Here is a 21,627-nt window from a genome sequence, read left to right as displayed (position 1 = left end):
AGGGTGCAGAGAGGGGGGATGAGTCTCTCGAGCCAAGGAGCCAGCGCCAGGCCCCGAGGGAATGGCCTCAAGCTGCCCAGGGCAGGGTCAGGCTGGCTCTGAGGAAGGATTTCTGTGCAGAAGGGGCTGTTGGGCGTTGGAATGGGCTGCCCAGGGCAGGGGGGGAGTCCCCATCCCTGGACGGGTTGAAGAGTCGGGCTGAGCCAGCGCTGAGGGATCTGGGGGTGTTGAGAATGGTCAGTGTTGGATTGATGATTTGACTGCATGATCTCGGTTGGAAAAGACCTTGAAGGTGATTCTGTGACATCAGGTCCACCCTGAGGAAAACTCACTGTGAGGCCAGACTTTACACGATGTGGCCTGCAGCCTGAGAAGCAAAGCTCAGGAGGGTCGTATCCCAGCTGCTCACTCTGACTAGAGTGGTCATCAGGTTCAAAAGGTGAAGCTGCCTCTTGTGTTGGACAGGAACAGTTTCTCAGTGGGAGCACATATACGGTGTGGGAAGGTGTCTGGCCTGGGTAGCTGCTCATGTGAGGATGTAAGATGGTTTCAGTGCTTTGGGTGAGGAGCTGGAGTGATGGCATGAAGATTTTGTTTGCTGGACTGACCTCCGGTGTGTAATGGTTGGTTGACAAAGAAGGGGTGGAGAGGAAGAGGATGGATTTTATTCAGCTCAGAGAGGATGCTGAAGAATGAATTTGTGCTTGCTTTCTTTTTTGGATCATTCAGGATGAAGATATGCAGATAAGAAAGCGCAGGAATATCCCCAAGGTGGACGCCCAGGCAAGCAGCACAGGAGAGCCAGGCTAGCGCTCAGAAGAGCCTGATCTTGCTGACAGAGCTACAACCATTAGTACTGACAGCAGCCATATTTATTTATGAAGTATTTTTTAAAAAACCAAAGCAACATCTAGTTGAAATTAAGCAAGCTTTCATCCTTCTCCAGACAGGGTATGGGGCATTCAGCTGCCAGCACTGAGCACAAATACCTGCATCATGCCCGAGTCCCTTTGGATCTCTGGTGAAGGGAGGCTGACATGTGCCATACTCCTTCGTACAGGTGCCAGGAGGAGTGGCCGGTTATTAATCACTCTGAGACTGGCGGAGGGCAAACGTGCCAGGAACGTGCAGTTAAATGCTGCCTTGATTTTTGCTGCTGTATGTTCTAGTTGCTGTTTTTACTGCCGAGGCCCGATGAATGATGGGAGATTATCCTGCCGTGTGCTGAAAAGGCTCCAAGCAGCAGCACTAGAGAGAGGGAGGGTTTTGTGGGTCAGGTTGCTTTCTTTTCATATGAATCAGGTAACTGTGTAATTAACTCCTCAGTGACTTTCAACCATGTACTTGTGAGCTGACAGGAGCGAGTCTGAATGTATTTCACTTGAAATCTAAATGTAAGAAATCGATTAATGTGAACACTAGCTATAGGGTCTGTATCCTCAAGCCATCAGCAGAACATTTACTGATGGATCATGTAGCTGACACTTGCTGGGCAACTCTGGAGTCACTACTTGGCTGTATTTGCCCTCTGAAATAAAGTTATTCTGCTGGATTGAAATGTCTGTGTGGTTCTTTGTGTTGGGTCCCACAAAGAGAAAGGTGTCAACAGCTAAGAACCCAATGTGCCTATGATTATATCAGACTTGCAAAGAAACACGTGTGGTTCTCAATTCCCAACACCAGCAGGAGTCACTTGGTGTATTGTCAAGTGCTGGAAAGAAATCTCCAGTGCTTTATCCCTGTTGAGGGCTGCAGCAAACGATGTAAGTTGGACCACGTTCAGAAGTCCCTCAGCGGTTGCTCTTCTCCTCTCACATCTGTTGTTACCAATAGCTCCACATGGCTGGATAATGAAGCTAATTCTTGCTTTATGTAAACTCTTCTGCTCAGCGCTAGCTCTAGGGGCTGTTGTCTCGAGGGGATTTGTCATCTGACCAGAGCCCTGAAGATGCTCCTCACAGCTGCCTCCTCTGCTGAGCTGCCCTGGCCCTCTGGTGTGAATTCAGCAGCCAGCGGTGATGCCTCCAGGCATGACCAGAGCTGAGCAACACAACTTTGAGGCCAGAAATGTGTTTGGTGGCAGCGCTGAGGACTGTGGGGATTGTACATGCACGTCTCATTCAGCAGCAGCGGCACAGTGGAGAGTTTTATGTTTTCCTGGTAAAAGGAGGTAAACCAGATGTGAGTCCCTTCAACATCTGTATTTATAGGTGGTTACAGTGCAGGAACCTTTCTGTGGGAAACAAGGAATAGGGCTAATCCTGGAGATGATCGAGGTCCTTTTGTTGACCTTATTGAGCTCATCCTGGGCCAGTGGCCTTCAGCCTTCAAAGGACATGCTTAAAAACAGAAGTGCCTTCAGCAGAGGTGGTCTGACAATGGACAGAGACCTGCGCTGCGCTTCCTGCAGCAGCGACTGATTCTTGTTCCCTTTGCCCCTGCTGCCGAGCAGTCTGGGGCAGGATGGGCACTGTGGGTTATTTTCCAGGATGACGCGTCTTTCAGCCTGATCTTCCTGTATTGCTCTGTGCTGTGCCAGGAGAGCTCTTCCCCTCTCTTCAAACAGGCAATTAGTTTTCAAGTTGTGTATTCTAACTTGAAACTTCCTGGCAGCCAGACTCACTCCTGGAGCCTGGGTGTGAGCTGCTGGGCTCATGGCTGCATAGGTTGAAGGAGTCACAGAAAAATGAAACACACTGGGCTCCTGGGTGTGCTAATTAGAGCCTCTGTATTTGCTTTGTGCCCTGTTCCATGCGGAAATGGCACTTAGTTCAGACACACAAAGACAGAAGATAAACCTTTGATCTGAGATTGAAAGTCTTGTCTAAATAATTGATCACAACTTTCCCCCCTAGCTGTGTTTTCTGTAGCTGGACCTTAAAACAATCTTTTCTCCTGTGCCGAGGAATGTAAAACAATTATGGTACAACATTAAAAGCCATATTAGTTTTCTAGCTTGCTTTGCTGCTGGCTGTGGTCTGCCTGGTTGCAGAGTCCCAGCAGTGGTTCAGCCCCATCCTGCACTTACACCCAGGTGCATCCTAATGATCCTCCATTTGGAGGTTTTAAACAGGCCCTGACCACCTGGACACCCAGCCCTGTGCTAAGGAGTTGCTGCTGGATCACCCCTCCATACCCTAGGCCCCACAGTGACAGTCTCGTTGCTGTTTTGTAAGAAATGCAGCAGAAAAGCACGAGTCTGCCTGTCTCAGCTGTCCTGGCCCAGGCCACTGTCCCACTGGTCTTCCCTGGCCCTGTGGGTGCTGGCTTTGGCTGGCAGCCGCCTGCTCTCCCTGCAATTTCTTCATGGGTGTGTTAAATCCCATAAAAGGTAAAGTCTGACCAGAAGCTGGATGAATTTTGCCCTGCTAGGGGAGAGAAAACAGCTGCTGAGACCTGAAGGTTTCATCTCAGGTGAAGAGGAGCTGGAGCTTGTTCCCACAGCAAGCCTGATGCCAGCCAACTCCCAACATGAAGTAGCAGGATGGGAGCAAGGTCCTGAGGAACCGTGGCCCTGAGCGGTATCTGCGCTGGGAAAGGCTCCCCTTGAGGCTGCCGACTACTGCGGGTAAAGCCTTGAATGAGCCTTCAGAAACACATCCCAGGGATGGATTTGCTGTGGGCCAAGCATCTGCTTGGTGGCCCGGGCTGAGCCCATCCAAGCAACCAGCATGGAGAAGCAGGGTGAGAAATGCCCCGGGCACAGCCTGGGCTGCCCAAGGACTGCGGCTGCTGCAGTGAGGGACAGATGTGCCCCAGGTCAGGAGCTGAGAACCAGGCACCTGCTGGAGAGGGGAAGCCATGGAGGAGGGAGGGTGTTTTGTGGAAATTCAGATGCAGGACTCCGTCTCCATCCCCAGTCCCTGCAGGGGAAGGGCTGATGGCACAGCTGCTGTCTGCACCTGGCGCAGGGACACCCGGAGAGCGGTGGCACTCCCGTCCCCACGGGGCAGCACCTTGGGGCTGGCCTACTGCAAAGGGCTCCGTGCGAGTAACAGACTTACTTAGTTGCTTTGTTAATGCGGCCTCATGAGCTGTTCAGCTCTTAGAGACAGCTCCCGTGGGCTTGGGAGGAGAACGAAGCGCTGCTGCCTACGTGGCAGCTGAAGCACCTGCCCAAAATCCCCGGGAAGCCTCGTCCAGCCGGGGGAAGAGCTTTGGTCTTGGGCTGTGCAGCTCTGCCTCAGGCATGGCTGTTTGCAAGGCTTCGGGGAGGCTCCTCAGGTTTCTTGCCCTGTGAGGGGCCCGTTGCATTGTGCAGCCCCTCTGGGCTTTGCTCCGCAGGGAGGAACGGCCGGGGCTGTGGTGGGACCCTGCCGTGCTCCTTCCCTGGCAGATGTCATTCTCGCTGCATGTTGTTCCAAAATTAATCCTGTCTTATTTACTTGTGCTCCCCTGACCTCCTCCGACGTGTGATTTTCCTTGCATGCCGCCTAAGGACTGTGTTTAAGCTGTCAAGATGCGGGGGCTTTACTGCTCCTCTGGATTTAATTTACTGTTGCTGTGAGTAAAAGCCAGTAATAAAAATCAGCAAACAAGAAATACAGCAAATATTTTCCTCTCCCGCAGGCGCTCTGTGAGGCCAGACTGGCGCCCGCTGCTGCCCACCGTGCTGAGAGTCCTGCTGAAATGTGGCCACAGGATGCCACGGGGCCGTGGCTTCCCGGAGGGGCTGGGGCAGGAGGCGTTGGGCTTCTGAAGATGTTGTTTGTTTGATGGATGTGACTGTGTGATGTGGCTTTTGCTGGTACCAAGGCACAGCCTTCCATTAGTGGTCCCTTCCCAGCCAATGGCTGATTCCTCTCCCGTCAGGTCTGGTGGGGTTTGTGTCCATGTTCCTCATCCCCATCCCCTCCCTGGGTCATGGAGAGTTTGACCCTCTTTTTCCTAATGGCCTTAATTTGGGTTTTGGTACAAATAGTGCTTGAAAAGTGCTGGGAGCTGGCAAGGCAGCCGTGCCTGCCCCCGTGTCCTGAGCCTGGGAGCTGTCTTGGGAAGTAAGGTTGGGGTGCAGCTGCCTGCAGTCGCTGGGTGTGAAAGCTGGGAAATGCTGGTGTGTCCGGCTTGCTGCAGCCTGGGGACATCCATGCTGGGCGAGTCAGCGCTGCCAAACCTTCTCTTACTGAAATCAAGGAAACCGTGGCAGTAGCAAAAGCAATAAAACTATTTGCCTGTTGTTTAAAAAAAAAAAAAAATAGAAGAAAAAGCAAAACCAAAGTATTGTTAATGTTCATCCAGGTTTTAGGAGTGAATACACCATAAATCTATATAACTGTGTGTCAGGATTGATCCCAGAGACACGCTGCAGGAGCAGCCCTGAGCAGCCTTCTGAGCACTACGAACGCACCTGGGGCCTGAGTGTTACTTAGTGCAAACGTGGCATTTTCACGGGTAATTGGCAGAGCCACCGTCACCCGCCGGGGCTGGCACCAGCAGGGACAGCTCTTAATTAAGCCTCGCACCGTGTCGGGGGTTACGGACAGGAATGTGCTTCCCGTCACGAAGCAGCCAGGCCTCCAGCTCTGGGAGTGCAGTCAGGTTTGTCAGAGAGGAGTGACACTTTGGTCTGACGTGGCCTTGAATACAGAACTGTGCTGAGCTGAGCCCAAGCTCCCCGGGATGGCGTGGGACACCAGGCAGGAGTTGGTACCCATGAGGTACAAATGCTAATGATGCTGCTGGAAATACTTATTTTTGGAAATGTCCTTAGCAGTGGTATCTGTCAGGGAGGGCAGGCCTAGCAGCAGTGGCAGGTGGTGCTGTCCTCACAGGGACAAGCACAGCTCTACATTACAGCGCTCATGTATAATTTGGGATCAGAAAGAACACCAAATGTGCATTAATTTTAAATGTACCATAAATGACATGTTTTGTCCTCAAAGAAGGCATGTTAGATGTGATGCACAGCCCCAGAGCCATATGTTGAATAAGGCTGGTGCCTCACTCAGGCAGCCCTGACCTGCCCGCGTGTCTCCGGGTGATGGGCTGAGCCCGTGCCTGAGAATGTTGCCACTGTGTGGGCCACCATGGCTGGTCACAGGTGGCCCTAAGCGCTTTGTTTGCCTTTGGCATTGACTGCCAGGGTGCTCCGCACACCGCCGGGCTCAGGGAGGCACAGTGAGGTGGCTTCTGTCACTGGCTGTGCCTGCAGCTGCATTTGCATATAATTTTTTTACTCCATCTTGGGGGGGTGTGCATCCACCTGTTTGTGGTCTGAGCTGTGAAACTCTTTCTCCTCGCAGCAACTAGTGGCTGCCTCGAGGCAGAGGCACTCAGTGGCAGGTTTTAGCTGGTCACTAACATTGCCAGGAGGATTGTTTCTGCTCTTCGAGTGAGAATTTGCCCAGGCTGTGCAGCGCGTTGGCTCTTGTGTGGTTGGACGTGGCGGGGAAGGATGCATGTGCCAGCTCTGTCGTCTTTGGCTTCATCTTTCTCCATCCCGTCTTGGTGCTTTCCCCCCTCTCACTGGTGTGGGTCTGTTCCCCCAGTGTGTGACCAGGCTATTGCTGTTGGCCCTCTCCCAAATTGGGCCCTGAATTAGTTGGCAGTGGCTGGTGGGTAACTTCTCTCCTTGCTGCGGAGCTGAGGGATGCCAGCCCAGCTCCCTACATCCCTCAAACTGCTGCCCTGGGGCTCAGCACTGTGTCACCTGGGGGCTGTAAAATCCCTCCCCTCCACTTGCTTCCTCACTGGAAATCAAAAGCTTTTAATGAAGCAAATATAGGAAAAGCTTTTAGAGCGGGGCTGGCAAAGCGGCACACACCTGGGATTTCAAGGGTAATGAGGTGGGAAAGAGCTGGTGAGGAGGAAGTTGTGCCAACTCATGGAGCAGCGTCCGGCTGCAGCCAGGAGCGCCGGCATGGGACTGCCCAGCCCAGGCAGCCACGGCCACCTCTGAGGATCCGCTAGGACACGTACCTGGTGGCCAAGGAGATTTTGGTCCCTGAAAGTGGAGGAGAGAGCTGAGCCTTGGAGGGGTTGTTGTGGTGAGTGTGCCTCTTCGTTGGCAACAAAGCTGGTGAAGGGCAACGGAGCTGGGGCAGGGTCTGGAGCACAGGTCTGATGGGGAGCGGCTGGGGGAACTGGGGGGGTTCAGTCTGGAGAAGAGGAGGCTGAGGGGAGACCTCCTGGCCCTTGGCAACTCCCTGACAGGAGGGTGCAGAGAGGGGGGATGAGTCTCCTTAAGCAAGTAATAAGTGATAGGACAAGAGGGAATGGCCTCAAATTGTGCCATGGAAGGTTTAGACTAGGTATTAGGATGCATTTCTTTGCAGAAGGGACTGTTGGGCGTTGGAATGGGCTGCCCAGGGCAGGGGGGGAGTCCCCATCCCTGGAGGGGTTGAAGAGTCGGGTTGACCCAGCGCTGAGGGATCTGGTGGGGCTGGGAACTGTTAATGTTAGGTAAATGGTTGGACTGGGTGATCTTCAAGATCTTTTCCAACGTAGATGATTCTGTGATTCTCGCTGGGGCTCCTCTTCTGCGAGCAATGAACGTTTCAGTGTGCTCCAGTGGTCAGGAAAGAGGTTTTCTAAGTGCCCAAGAGCTGCCACCTTCATGGGGACAGTGTCTGCGCTGTGGCTAGTCCTTGGTGCAAAACAGGCAGTGGGGAGAGTGTTTCTGCTCATGTCCCTGAAATGCTGGGGTTTCAACCCCAAGCCCCAAATTAAGGTTGACATACGGGTGATTCCCACAGCCCTTCCCAAAGGGGTGATGAGTTTACCTTTAGGCCTGGCAGACAGAGCCATTGGGTAAAGGAGCCCCGGGTGTCTGCATTAAGTAACCCAAGGCCAGGTGTCCCACTGAGGGATAAAAGCTGGGACCCCTTGCAGGAGGGGCAGTGTCTGTGAGGTGGGTGCCCTGTGCAGAGTTCCCTGTTGGGGAAGGACCTCCCGCCTCCCTGGGACTGGGCTCCAGGCAGCTCTGGCTTTTGTAAATGTGGGCTGTGTGGAGATTCAGTGTGTGGCTTCCTTGGTCTGATGTGTTTGGCTTGTTGATTCGGTTGTCTCCCGTCCTTTCTATGGGAAACTGCATTTCACCATATTCCACCCATTGTTGGTCCTGCGGTGTCGTTGTTTGTGTCAATGGGACTGATGTCAATTATGTATAATCTGACTGACTTGTTTGTACCCCCAGCACTCACCCATGTACTGACCCTTTGGTATCAAATACCATTTGGTTATTGGTTCATCTTTATGCTGGCTGTGTCCTTTTATGCTAGGCTTAATAATTGGCAAAACAGTCCTTCGTGGTAAAACTGGGCTGGTGATTGGGGATTTGAAAGCGCTGGCAGGGGATGGATGATCTCCAGGAGTGTCTGGCTGGTGGAGTTGGTAGCACCCTGTCAGCCCCAGTCCTGTGAGCACCTGGATTACACAGCTGTGGGGAGCTGAGCCTGCCATCGATCCCCCAGCACAGCGCTGCTGGGGGAGGTTCTACGGAAGGTCAAGGCAGATGTGTGAGCTGCTGAGCGATGCTAGAACCACGGGCAGGATGGACACCAGCACCTGGGCACAGACCACACGTCACAGCAGCTCCGCTCCCCATCGCCAGAGTCCAGCTGATGGGGCTCCACAGGCCGTCCAGTCTGGCTGGCTGGGAAGCTGAGCTGCTGCAGGCAATTCCCTCGGAGACCCAAATCCAGGCTGCGACCGTGCTGGTCTGGGAGCTGCTGATTTTGTGTGAGGCAAGAAAAAAGTAGAAGCACAGAGCCCCAAGAAAAAGGCTGTCAAGGCCCCGCAGAGCAGCGCCCACCCAGGCAGCCCCTGCACGCGTCATGGCTGCAGGCAGCCCTGGCTCTCGTGGGACCCTCCTCGTCCTCCCCAAAATCTGCCCCTGGGTCGGCTGTGCTGATCCACAGGGAGGCCAAGCACCATATACCAGGGCTGCCGTGCCCTGGGGGAGCCATTCCCGGGCTGCTGGCATCCTCCCCAGCACGCAGCCGAGCGGGGACCCAGCGGGGCGAGAACTTCGTGTTGCCAAACTAGGTCACGCCGTGAACTCGAGCCACATGGCCAACAGAGCTAAAAATACCAGCAGAGCCGAGCGTTTCCCCAGCAGCTGTGAAGGGCCGTGGCCTCGCCGGGTTGGACTTTGTCTGTGAGATGCCCCAATCCCGGCCCCATTCAGGAGGGTCACCAGGGCTGCTGGGGCTGGGGGTGATTTAGGAGCAGGTGCTGGAAAGGCCCCACTGGGGCTGCAGGTCCAGAATCAATCCAAGAAAATGCCTCTCTGCTGGTGGTGTAAATAAGGCATGGCAAGGCAACTCACAGCCAGGCCCCTGCTCCTTGCAGAGACCCTCCTGCAAGCCTTGGATGTCTCATCTCCAGCCTCCACATCAGCCTCCTCAGAAAACCACCTCAGCTCTCCTTTGTTATAAATGTGTTAACAATTAGTGGCAGAAAATAATGGCACAGCAGGGAATGTAACCCAAACCTGACGTAAGAACTCGGCAGACTAAACTGTTTTTCTCTTGGGAAAGAGAGTGCTTTTGTTTTAGTGTCACACTTTTGGAATGCTCCAAGAGGATGGGGACGAGGGCCCCAGAGCACGCTGCTGGGACGAGCGCAGCCACAGCCCTGCGCTGCTGTAAGGGGGAGATGGCAGCAGGTTGTGGACAGGAGCCCGTCCCCAGCCCCGTGATTTGCACCCTATGGGGCACCTGCAGCTCAGGGACTTTGTCTCCTCTTTGGGACTTTATCTGTCTCCTTCGGGACTTCAGCCATCCCCTCGCTGGCTGCTGCTCCTTGCCCTGCAGAAAGACACAGCCAGGTCAGTCCTGCTTTTCTCATCCTCTGCCTCTGATTCCTGCACCGGGGGCAGTGCCGTGTTGCTGGAGTGTTGCAAAAGCAGCTGCCTCTGACTTACCTTCCCCTAATGATGTCTAGATTTTTTGCATCCCATCATTTTTGGATGAAGCACTTCCTTTGTTCCTGTTTGAAAGCTGGCCTATTTTAATACTGCCAAGTGAAAATGGGTTTGTGCACAGAAAAGATCCCAGTTGCTCTGTGTAACTTCTCTGTTGTAATTATTCACTGCCAGTTCTGCTTCCAGCAGCTGTATAATTCATCAGCTGTGTTTTGTGCTCATTTCTCAATCAATGATGAAAACATTGATTAGTGTCAGACTGGGACTGACTCCTGCAAAATCCCTCTAAATCATCTCTGTTCACTGATGACTCCTTGTTTTGGAGATGGGCTTGCAGCTCTCCATCCATTTAATGTGGGCTTTATTGAGATTGTATAGCGCTAAATTTGTAATTAGGGTGTCATATCCTATTAAGTCAAACACATTGCTAAAAGCTAAGCAAATAATGGCTACATGGTAACCTTTATCTACAGACTTGTAATTTTCTCAAAGGATGAAATGAGGCTCATTTGACAAGACATCTCTCCATTACACCAAACCGGTGGGTGTATTTTTAAACCTTGAATTCTGTATTAATTAAATCCTCTGTGTCCTCTCCATTTTTCAGTCTGAAGGTCATGCTGGACCTGTCGACTGTTAACCAGGGCACCCACTTTGCCCTCCGACCATCACGCTAGCATCCTGCCAAACCTGGCATCTCCCCAGGCTTCGAGCTTCTCAGCAGCGAGTGCAGGCAGCCCAGCTCGGCACGCTGCCTGAGGGCCCTCAGGTGCACGTCATGTGGATCTGCTGAGTTCGAAACCCCACAGATGTCACCTGAGATGCCCTTGGTTGTTAGTAGACCAGAGAGTATTTCATCATCCCTGTGTCTTACATTGCCATCCTTTCTAAACGCAGGAGACACACTGAGGGCCTTGTCACTAGCCATGGGCCTCCTCATCCAGGAACAGCGTGGCTTCTCCATGCTTGGAGATTTTCAGCTGGGCAATCCCTGAGCAAGGCAGTGTTGCTTTGACATCGGTCCTGCTCTGAGCAGGAGGTTGGACTAGCGACACCCAAGCTTGCTCCTGACCAAAATCATCTTACTCTTCCCTAAGTCTATAAAATGAACCTACAACACCACAAACATTTCTTCCTGATACGTTTAGTCAACAACTTGCTGGTTGTGGTTTTGCCAGGCATGGCTTTTCCTCTGTCCATTTACCCTCCTCTATCTGCTTCAAAGCTCATTGTAGTGATTGCTCCATATTGATTCGTATCTATTACTTTCTTCCTCTTCACACATATTATCCTTTTGCTTCCAATTGCTATTTTCAGGTTACCAACTTACAGGATGGGCTTTCAGCCGGTTATATTTTCTTGACTCCGCGATATTAGCTTTTCTGCCCTTTTGTTAGCTCCGCTTAGAGAACTGCTGCTTTCCCACTCTACAGGGTTTCTTTCCCCCTTCAATTTTCCTCATAATTGTCACCACCTCCATGAAGTTTGTGAAGCTGGTTCCATGAGTGATGAAATGGGATGAACAAGCCATAGCGTCCACTGGAGAGTTCTGTGACTCCGTAGCACATTGGCAAAGCAGGCTGGAGCAGCTGTGCTGGGACCCTCCGGTCTGACCTGGTGCCTGAGGGAGGCTCTGCTCTGGCTGCTTGCTCCTGATGCAGCACGGGAGCTGCTCTTCCCGCACTGGAGCGTCTCTGCCCTCCCTGGCAGTCTGTTCTGCTTCACTCTCCTTAGTGTTAAACTTTATGTCTAACCATGACACTTTAATCCCATTGCTTCTTGTCCTGTCTTTATTCTTGTAATAACTGGACTGTGTTGCTGTGGATCCTCCCAAGTCTTTAATTTCCTGGGGTGAATCAGTCTCACTTTCAGCCTTTACTCACAGGCTGCACTTTTGCACCATCAGACCCCTCCTGGTGCTCCCTTTGAGCCTTCTGTGACCAGCCCAAATGTCCCCTGAAACACCACACCAGGGCTAGGCCAGGTCCTCTGGCTGGTGTCGTACCAGACCCGCACATTTCCATACTATTTCTCACACTGTGACTTTCACCTTTTCCACACAAACACAACACTGTTGGCTCCTGTTTGGCTGAAGATTTGCAGTAGCATCCAGGTCCTTTCCTGAAGAACAGTGATGGATTCAGCTGCTGCCCATCCCAAGCTCCCTGCCAAATCTCCCGCAGCACCCAATTGATTTCACTACAGACCTTTGAGGGCTGCTCTTCTTCCTTCCCACAGCTTGGAAACGGGGCACGGACAGGGACAGCAGAACAGATACTCCTACTGCACACACACCGTAACCACTCCTTTCCTGTGCCTTGGGCTGTTTTATTTGCAATTGTGGAATTAGTTATCCTTGCTGACAGGGTCTAACCTAGAAGCCTTTTCCTGCCTGCCCCTTTGTCGATGCCCCAGCTGAAGCAGATGGCACCTATTTTGCTACACCCTCACCGTAACCAGGAGCTGCTGAAGGCCCTGAATGTGTGTGCAGCCCTGTGTGAACCTCCCCGTGCTGCCCAGAGCCACTTGTTGTCACTAGCAGGGATGCAGTAGGTACTCCAGGACGGAGAGGAGAGCCGCGGAAAGCTCTGCAACGCACATGATATAGCAAAGCCCAGCTCTCCTCTTTTCCTCCCCTCGCTTTCAGCTTCTAACTCCTGCCACAGCCATCGCAAATAGTTTCCTTCTGCCCACCAAGAGGGAAAAGCTAAATTCATCCCTCCTCATCCTCCCGCTGAGCTTTCTGAATCATCCTCCCTGTACGTTTCTACCTGCTTCTGTCCCTGCTCCTTGACCTCGCTCTTCGCAGGATCAGTCCCCACACACACAACTGCTCTCTCACGCAGCCTCATGACGGGCAGAAGTGCTGTGTCAGGGGGAGCTGGCCCTGCTCTGCCCTGGGCTCTGCAGGGTGGGTGCTGCATTTCCAGCTCTGTCTGAGCCCTTTTGCCAACAGTAATGACAAATGTGCAAGACAGCTGGTTCAGAAATGGTTTCATTTCTGTGCCCAGCACCTTTAGATACAGCAAGAGTTGAACACGGTGTGGGGTAGGGTTGAAGAGGAGCTTTGGGAGTGAGATGCTTATAGGGATGCATGTACACAACACTCCATTAGTAGCCACATTTTTTCTTCCATTTTAAATATAACACAGCCACTTCAAACTTCAGCTTTTTTTCTGCTGCATGGTACCAATGTCAAGACAAAGTCAGGTTGTTATTTTGCCAAACAATGAAATACTGAGATGTGGATGGAACAAAAACTGAGTAATGACTGAATCATTGAGCAATCAATTACCATCAGATCTGTTCCTGGAGCTGTTTCGGGAATCCCAACCTTGAGGAACCTCCATGTAAGGGCCAAGTTCTGCACCTCCACGGCTGCTGAATGGTCCCTGCCAGTCCTGAGGACCCCGGGAGTAAAACCTGTCTCTGGTAGGTGCAAAATCAGCAAAATCAGTTTCCCTTCAGTGGGAGGGTGGCGCAGCATGGGAACACATCACCCTGGGGAGGGGGATCACCATCCAGCGAGAGTGTCACAACCTGGCCAAGAGAAGTGGCTGTGGCGTGGGCAACAGTACTGCTTCGAGCAGCCAGCAGGACCAAAAACCTCCAGGGAGGATTCACACCAACGCTTTCACATTTCTGTGGAGAAGTTAAGGAATTTTTTCCCTGCATGAAATATCCACATTGTTGTTTCCTTTGTTATATCAATTAGCTTTATTTATTGTAGTTTATTCTGAGGGACTGGTGTGTCAATTTGATGCCACTCATTTAGCCAGTAAGAATGAAATGATTTACCATCCTGCTCAAATCCTCCCTCCTGCCCCTCCTGCTATAGCCAATACTCATTTCTTTTGTTTCTCTCTGCCTGCCATATCATTTTAAGAAAAAAAAAAAGGTATGTAATATTATGCTGCTCTTGAAATGCCCACTCTTCTGTCAGTTCTCCTGACTCAGAAACGTGGTGTCTCATCCAGACTCTTCCTCTCCTGGGCAGAGCCAGTTCCCTCGCAGGGGCTCAGGAGCATGCTGTTGAAATGATCCCTCCAAGGGACGGACACAGACCACAGCAATCTCCTGTCCTGGAACTCTTCCCTGTCTTTGGGCTCTCTGGCAGCTCCGCTTCCCTGTATTGGTTTTGAACATTACAGACTCTGGGCATAGTTGCCCAATGTTGGTACTTAGGTGTTCTTGGGCTCAGTAAATGGCCAGAAAATGGCAGCAAGGAGCAAAGGCTCTCTGCTGGCAAGAGATGGAGAGCGGGACTGCATGGCTGGGCATTATGGGGTGGGAAGGAGCGATGGGAAATGCTCTGGCTGTGTTTGAGTTTGGGAAAGGACAGAGGGATTTGAGAAAGGATGGAAGGGTTTATGTGGTTAATGGGGTTGGACATGCTCTTGCCCTCTCATAAGTGCCTGAACTATATTATCATTGTTATTGTTATTACTGTTATTACTTTATGAATTGGTGCACATGCGTATTAGTAAGGGCATGCACAGGATTGAGTCTGCCTGGCTCCAATCTACCAGGCACAAGGCATGGATTGCATTTAGAAAATTATTTTAGCCTTCTGGGGCCACATTTTAAGGCAGGTTTGTTCAATGCTTCATGTTTCAAGCCCTCAGTCCTGACTAGGCTCTCCATTTGTGATACAAATCTAATAAATAACAGGCATGGCTGAGTGGTGAGATATCTTTGTGGCTTTCATATGGTCTTGTGTCACCTGGCTGTTGTAATGCCAGCGAGACCTGGATGGAGAAGCCTTGTCGGAAGGCAACTCAAGGTTTCAGCCAGCAGAGTAATAGCTAATTGAGTGTATTTCAATCATAAGCTCCATAGAAGGAAAGCAAACTCCACAGAGTAGAAAGAAATTGCATCTTAGAGTAATCTGAATGTGGGTAGATAATTAGGCCTATATTTCATGGGAACATTTGCTGGGCAACATAATGAAAAGGCCAGCAACATAATTTTCTTTAAGTAGTGTGATGCCTCCCACTAGGGACGGGCCGTGCCAGCGCTGGTGCTGCAGTGCAGCGGGAGCAGGGAAAGGCATTGCCTGGCCAGAGGGGCTGTTGCGTGATGGTGCAAAGCTGAAGCCTGTCCCCCCCTTCTCTAATGTCTGCTCAGAGAAAGCTGCTAAGGCTCCTGTGCTGCTCTTGGCAAGAATGTGGCGAAATAAATCCCACAGCCACATCACCTCCCCTGTTGAGGTTGCGCTCGCAGACCCAGGCCAGCTCAGAGCTGCTCTGGGAGTCTCCCAGTGGGAAGCTGGGCTGCGGCCACTGAACCCAACCTGGAGGAGCTCCTGCCCCGAGTCATGGATCCAGCCTGGAAGGTCAGCGGGGGCTGAGGAAGCGTCTGGGGTTGGGGGGATGCACCCGGCTGCGTGTGCCCGGGAAGGCCCCTCGTGCCAGAAGTGCAGCCTGGCAGTGCCCTGAGCCCTCCCGGCCACACTCGGCCAGTGCGAGCGCTGGGCGCTGGCAGTCTGTGCTGCCTATGTGCTGCTGCACGCATCCAAGAGAGTGCACCAGCCCTCAAATCCCCCCAAACTATGGCTATGCATGAGAAGTAAAGCTCCGAGGCCTTTTTCAGCATTGTTTTTTTCCAAATCCGGGATAGAAAGGCTCTGCTTTTCTGCATCCTCCACCCCCGACTAAGCACTGATCCTCTCTTCCAAATCTCCAGTTTGGACCAGGGTTCCCTGCCAGGAACCTTCTGCTTTGTGCAGCAGCAAACTGACAACATAATATTTGGCTTCTTCATAATGCTGGAAAAATTAGAAGATTTGGGAAAGTGCAGTGATTTAAGAGGGTGGAGTTTAATCCTTAAGCACAGGTAACCCTGTCTCAGGGTTCTGAATTCCTCTCCCACCAGTACAGCACTCATTAGCACATCAGGGCTGGGACATGTAACAGAAAGTAAGGCTGAGGCTGTATCCTGCCCTGATAATTACTGATTAGGTCTTTTACTGAAAATAGCTGGGAGTGAGCTGCCCTAACATTGGGATTGAGTGCTCTGTATCCCAGCTGGTTCAGAAGAATTGTTCATCCAGTGATCAGGACTATGTTTGGGACTGCATTTGAACAAGCTCTTATTTTCTGATGTCAGATGCTTGGCCGTTTATGAACAGTTCTGTCCAAATGAATCCACTCAAAGCAAAACCATAATTCTTGGCTAACTCCAACTTGTTAGCTATTGATATTGCTTCTGTGATGTATTGCCTAATTTTGTCAGTGTTGGGAAAGTTATTTTCTTACAGTGCCTCTTTAGAGTGAAGTTTTTAATTGATGAGTTCAACAGCAACATTTTTAAGTGACTAAACTGGCCAAGTGGGAAGGCAACTAGATGATATTTGAATGACCTCTTGCTACCTGGGAGACCTTGAGCTTCCCAGTGCGGTTGGCCATAACTGTTGTCCTCCAACTCTTTCCAAACAGCACTACGCAGATAAACCCCGAGAGCTCCTCCAGCTCCCCCACCTCTTGGTTTTATTGCCATCTCTTGGGTGTTGTGACCTGTCAGGAGAGCTGAATCAGGACGCCGTGTTTATGGACAGCGGGCGCGTCAGTTTGTCTTCTCTTTTCAGTCTGGTGCTTCACTGCTCTGTTACCACCGCACTCGGGCTGGTTGTTTTGTGTAGAACAAGGGATGCAGAGGGCTGGGGGCTAAAAACATCCCTGCCTGAGCCAGTCCTCCCCATACCACCCCTGCGGGCTCAGCACATCATGTGCCTGGGAGGCACCTGCACCTCGGCCTGCACTGCCGTCACGTACAGCCCTGGGAAATGTCCCTGGGGAGGGGGTCCCACACCTCCCTCGCACTGCTAGCCCTGCTGTTCTGCCCTTCCCAGTAACTAAATAACTGTGTTACATGCAGACCACAAACAATCCTGGTCTCAAAGGATTTGGACCAAAGGCACAACAGTCATCACACATGGCCCATTAATCATCCTGCTTGTCCTGGTTTTATGCTTCCCATGTTGCTGCATCTCTTCCCTTTGCCTCTGGGGTTTGTACTCCCTCCAAAGCCAGCGACCGGTGTGTGAGGCACAAACGCAGCTGGGGCGGGGATGATATTCAGAAGAACCTGGGAGAAAAGGGGGCCATTCCTGAGGATAAGGATCAGTGCAGAGCCCAGTACTTTGACACTGAAGTTGGGATTGTTTTTCTCCTGTGTGACTATCTTTGTAATTATCTGCTCTGGATGTCCTGAGCCATTTTATTACCTAGTTATTCACTGTCATGAGGTCCTTGTATAATTCTTTACAGCATCTCATGTATTTATGACCCTGAATACTTTTGCATCATCAGCACCTTTTTGTCACCCCTTTTTTCAATTCCTCTTCAGGATTATTTCTGAATATGCTGAAGTGAGCAGACCCCAACACAGGTCCCTGCGAGGCTCCATTCAAGTCCTCCCTCCATTCAGGAGCCTGCCTATTGATAGCTACTCTTTGAGAATCCTTTAACCAGTTATTTATCTATTTCAAGCTTTTTCTGTTAATCCCATGGTAATTTCGTAGGAAACTCCCGTGACAGACCTTCTGGGAGTCTAGGCAGACTACACCACATGCTTATCGACTCCTCTAAAGAACTGTAATAGATTTATGCAGCACTCCTTTATTCGAGGCAACCCACCTTTTTTTTTTCTTCCCAGTATTTCAGATGTATCCAACTGTTCATTAATTGTATTCTTTATTACAATTTCTATCAGTTTACCCAAGAGGAACCTCAGACTGCATGGTCTGTAATAACCCCAAACCCTTCCCATTTGTCACCTTGAAGCTCTCAGACACCGAGGCTATGTTACGCACAGTGATTACATGCTCCAATTAAGTAATTAAACTGTCTAATCTCTGAGTTCCTGAGCACTTAGGTGAACCATCTCAGTCTGGTGAATTTGCACTCTTTAGTTTGACTATTTATTCCTCAACTTCTTCTGCTGACACTTGGATATGAGCCAAATCCAATGCCACGTCCATATAAAGATGACTTTTGGCACAGGAACATGCCCAAGCTTTTTCTCACTGACTACAGATGCAAAATATTCATTGTTTTTCTGTTCTGACCTTACCTCCTACGGGTGGTCCTCTTGTGCTGTGGCCAACTTCTGACTCTCCAGACTCTCCAACAGGCTTCCTGTGCTTGATGTGTTTGAAGAAGTATTTATTATTGTTTGCCTTTGCCTTTGCCTTTTGCAGGTTGCTCCTGTGACTGTTTTGGGCTGGTCTTAGTTTTTCTTTTTGTATTTAAATTGTCAGGATACTCACATTTTGCTCATTTAGGCTTTTCTAAACATAAAAAGACTGGATTCTTAAAGTCTGAGAATCATCAGACCATCTCATCTTAGCCTGATCTAAGACCTAGACCAGGTCTAAGGCTATGGGTTTCCCACTAGACAGAGATGTGCTGTTTGGTTTGAAAGGCTGCTGAGACACCAGATTTTTTCAAGTGATACCCTTATATGGAGAAAAATTATCACTGGCCAGGATGAATTTTGCCTGGGTCATGCTTCAGGATATTGAACCTTCACCAGTGGAGGGAGAGAAGCATTTCTCTGACCAGCTATGATGATTTTGGAAGCTGTTTTGGGGTGTGCTCCCCTAGGATGATGTGAGCTCAGCAGAGCCCCATGAGTGGAGGTTTGGGGCTCGGGCGGAGGGACCGTGGTGCTCCCTGCCTCCTCGGCCTGTTTGCCTATGTGCGTGTGTCTGGAAGGCCTGTTGCCATGGAGAAATGATGGGGAACAGTCTGCTTGGCTCGCCTGACTTTTTTCCTAGCATGAAGTAAAGGCGTCTCTCCAGCTGTAACAAGACGGAGGGCTGCTGTCGCCTCTTCTGTGCCACACTGGGGTAATCTAGACCCCCAGATAGCTGGGAGAAACCCAAAGGCAGGGAGAAAACACTAAATGAAGGTAGGGAAGGAGCAGAGAACAAGAGGTGGGCCAGTGTTTGTGGGACACTATGGGAGTGATGGAGCTTCTCAAGGGCACACAGACCAACAGGCAGTGGGCACCTGTTGCAACGAGGGACATTCCCATTAGATATATGGAAAAAATCTCTCCCTGTGAGAGTGGTGCAGCCCTGGGACACAGACCAGAGCGGTCCATCCGTGTTGGTCTTCAAAACCCTCTGGCCAAGCCCCCAGGCTGGACCCTCTCCAGCCTCTAAGAGAAAGACCTTGCTGAGGAATGGACAAGGGAGAGTTTGAGAGAGCTCCAAGATGCACAAATATGGCAGAGGGTGGTCTGAAAACAGGATGAAGGTGAAGGCATCCCTGCTTTTTAATTTTGGGAATTGACAGTACCGGACAGTTCTTCACCAAGGCTGTAACTGCTTGCATGGCTCAAGTTCTCTACAGTTTTTTTAAGGTGCCTCCTAAAACCAGATGGATTTTCTCTTATTTTCTGTTGTAGAAACTCTTCAGTGACATGACTGTGCAACAAAAACCGGGGCGGGGGCGGGGGGGATAGTCATGAGTAGAAGTTTAATAGGAGTCATCTTCTGTGGGAAGAAATCCAATGCACTGCCACTGGGTTTAGCTTTGTAACCAAAAAATATCACTGTGAGAAACTTTAGGGTGTTTCCAGGTAGATATGGTGGGGATTACATAGGGATAGAGTAGACCTGTTGGTTTTGGGGTCGGTTTTGTTTGCATTTTTAAAGAATAACATTTGCTACAACTGACAAAATATTTAAACATAGAAATAAAGAGCATTTTCCCCTCCAGTTACACAGGAAAGAAAGGGGGGAAAGCACAAATGAAAGACTTGGGCTGACCTTATTTTTAAAGTATTACCATGTATTTCTCTTTTCTCCCTTCTTTTGACTGGGTGTGCACCTTCAGATCTCTGTGTCACTGTGTTTCTAGTGGCATCGAATTAGACAAGCATGTATCAGCTCTACCCCACTTGCTTCCAACACACGACTGAGGCGTACCCGCCCTAAAATCTCCACCAACGTGGGATCAAGACCGTGACGTTTAAAGAAGTCTTATCACCAAGTTCAGTGCTGTGTAACACAGAGCTGTGTTCATCCTGCTTGAGATACAAAACCCCCAGGAAGAGGAGCGATGCTGATTCGCAAGAGCAGCTCTGCGGGGCGAGCGGGATGCAGAGGCCAGCTCCCTCAGTGGCAGTGATGGAGCAGTCGATGCCACTTAGTACCTCTCCTTCGGTCAGCTGGTCTCCGCTAAAAAGCAGGGTGATGTCTTTATTTTGCACACATGGCACTTTTTCTGCTCAGAGCTTGAGTCTGAGCCAAGATATGTTTCTGAAAGTTTTTTATTCACAGTGAATTCCTCAGTGTATAATAAAATTCCAGCTGATGAGGTATTTACATCCTGCTCCTTGTGTCCACACACAGCAGGGTAATTGGGTACCTTATTCATCTTTTTTCTGCTCTCTACACAAATTACCTTATTTTTCAATTTGTAGATTAATAGACCAAATAGTCAGACTTAATTTGCTCAAGTCCTCATATGTTTTCTTGCAGATTTGACTTTGGGGTCTATGGAGAAAGAGGACTGAAGCTTTTCCCAAACTCTCAGTCTCTCCCTGCAGGATCTCTGAAGAACAGTGAAACGTGATCTTATGCTACAGCCTTTCCCCGGGTACGGACACCACAAGGTGTGTGTTTATCTGTTCTCCCTCCTTCAGCTGCCTCTCTTCACAAAGCTTGTAGGAAGTTTAATTATCTATATAATTTCTACCCCTCTGTCAAATATGGCTGAACAAGTTGACCCTGAATTCCTGGGATTCGTGCATTTGCTTGCAGTCAGGGGCACCACCCAGGTGCTTTTTCTCTATATATTGCAAATAATATTTAAAAACTTGCTGCCCCTGCTCACTCAGTTGCCCTGAAAGAAGATTTATTAAATACTTTCGCAAGGAAAATAATTTTCCCAAATCCTCCCAGGGATCAAAACCTGAAGTTGGTCTGAGGGCTGGAACCCCTCTGCTGTGGAGTTGGGGTTGTTCTGCCTGGAGGAGGCTCCAGGGAGACCTTGTTGCAGCCTTTCAATATATAGAGGGTTTAACCGAAAGGTGGAGGAAGACCTTTTACCAGGGCCTGTAGTGAGAGGGCAAGGGGCAAGGGTTTTAAAGTGAAAGAGTGTGGATTTAGGTTGGACATAAGGAAGAAATGTTTTAAGATGAGAGTGATGCGACCCCAGAAGAGGTTGCCCAGAGAAGTAGTGGATGCCCCATCACAGGTGTTCAGGGTCAGGTTGGACGGGGCTTGGAGCAACCTGACCCAGTGCAAGATGTCCCTGCCCAGGCGGGGGTTGGAGAAGGTGATCTCAGAGTCCCTTCCACCCCAAAGCATTCTGGCATTCTCTGAGATGAAATCCCCCGAGGCTTGCCTGACCAGGCAGCCACCCAGCCCTTGCGCTGGGTTTGGTTTCAAGCCTTTGATGACCCCGAGGAAGGAGTTCGCTCTGGCGGGTGACGCTGGACACCGCCTGGTCCTCACGCCTCGGCCCCGGCAACTGCCGCAGTGGCCCAGGCCCCGCTCCGGGGCAAACCAGGGCAGGGGAACGGGCACCTGTGTCCGCCCTGCCCTGAGAGCGCGGCGGGACCCCGGTGCAGCCACCTCCCGCCCTGCTGCGGGAAATACACTGGGCACAAAACCTTTCACCGGTTCCGCCAAAGGCAGGCGGCAGTTTGATGTCAAAATGACTGCTTTGGGGGTTTTTTGCAGGTTGCGGGTCCGTTTCCCGGCGGGAGCGCATCCCTCCCCCGGGCCTCCCCGCGGGTGCGGGCAG

At 50.8% G+C, this 21,627-nt stretch overlaps 1 protein-coding gene across 1 annotated transcript in view; it reads left to right on the top strand.

Moving 5' to 3' along the window:
• Positions 1-1,552, top strand: part of PNPLA7 (patatin like phospholipase domain containing 7) — a 125,872-nt gene extending 124,320 nt beyond the window's left edge. The window contains exon 36 of the mRNA XM_026860308.1: positions 730-1,552. Within this exon, the coding sequence (XP_026716109.1) occupies positions 730-810 (81 nt within the window). The 3' untranslated portion in view covers positions 811-1,552. The remainder of the gene's footprint in view (positions 1-729) is intronic.
• Positions 1,553-21,627: the final 20,075 nt, after the last annotated feature.

The sequence above is a fragment of the Athene cunicularia genome (assembly GCF_003259725.1).
Source record: "Athene cunicularia isolate RWA chromosome 17 unlocalized genomic scaffold, athCun1 chr17_part1, whole genome shotgun sequence".
Lineage (NCBI taxonomy): Eukaryota > Metazoa > Chordata > Aves > Strigiformes > Strigidae > Athene > Athene cunicularia.
Note: the sequence above shows the minus strand (reverse complement) of the source record. Positions and strands in the feature narration are given on the sequence as shown.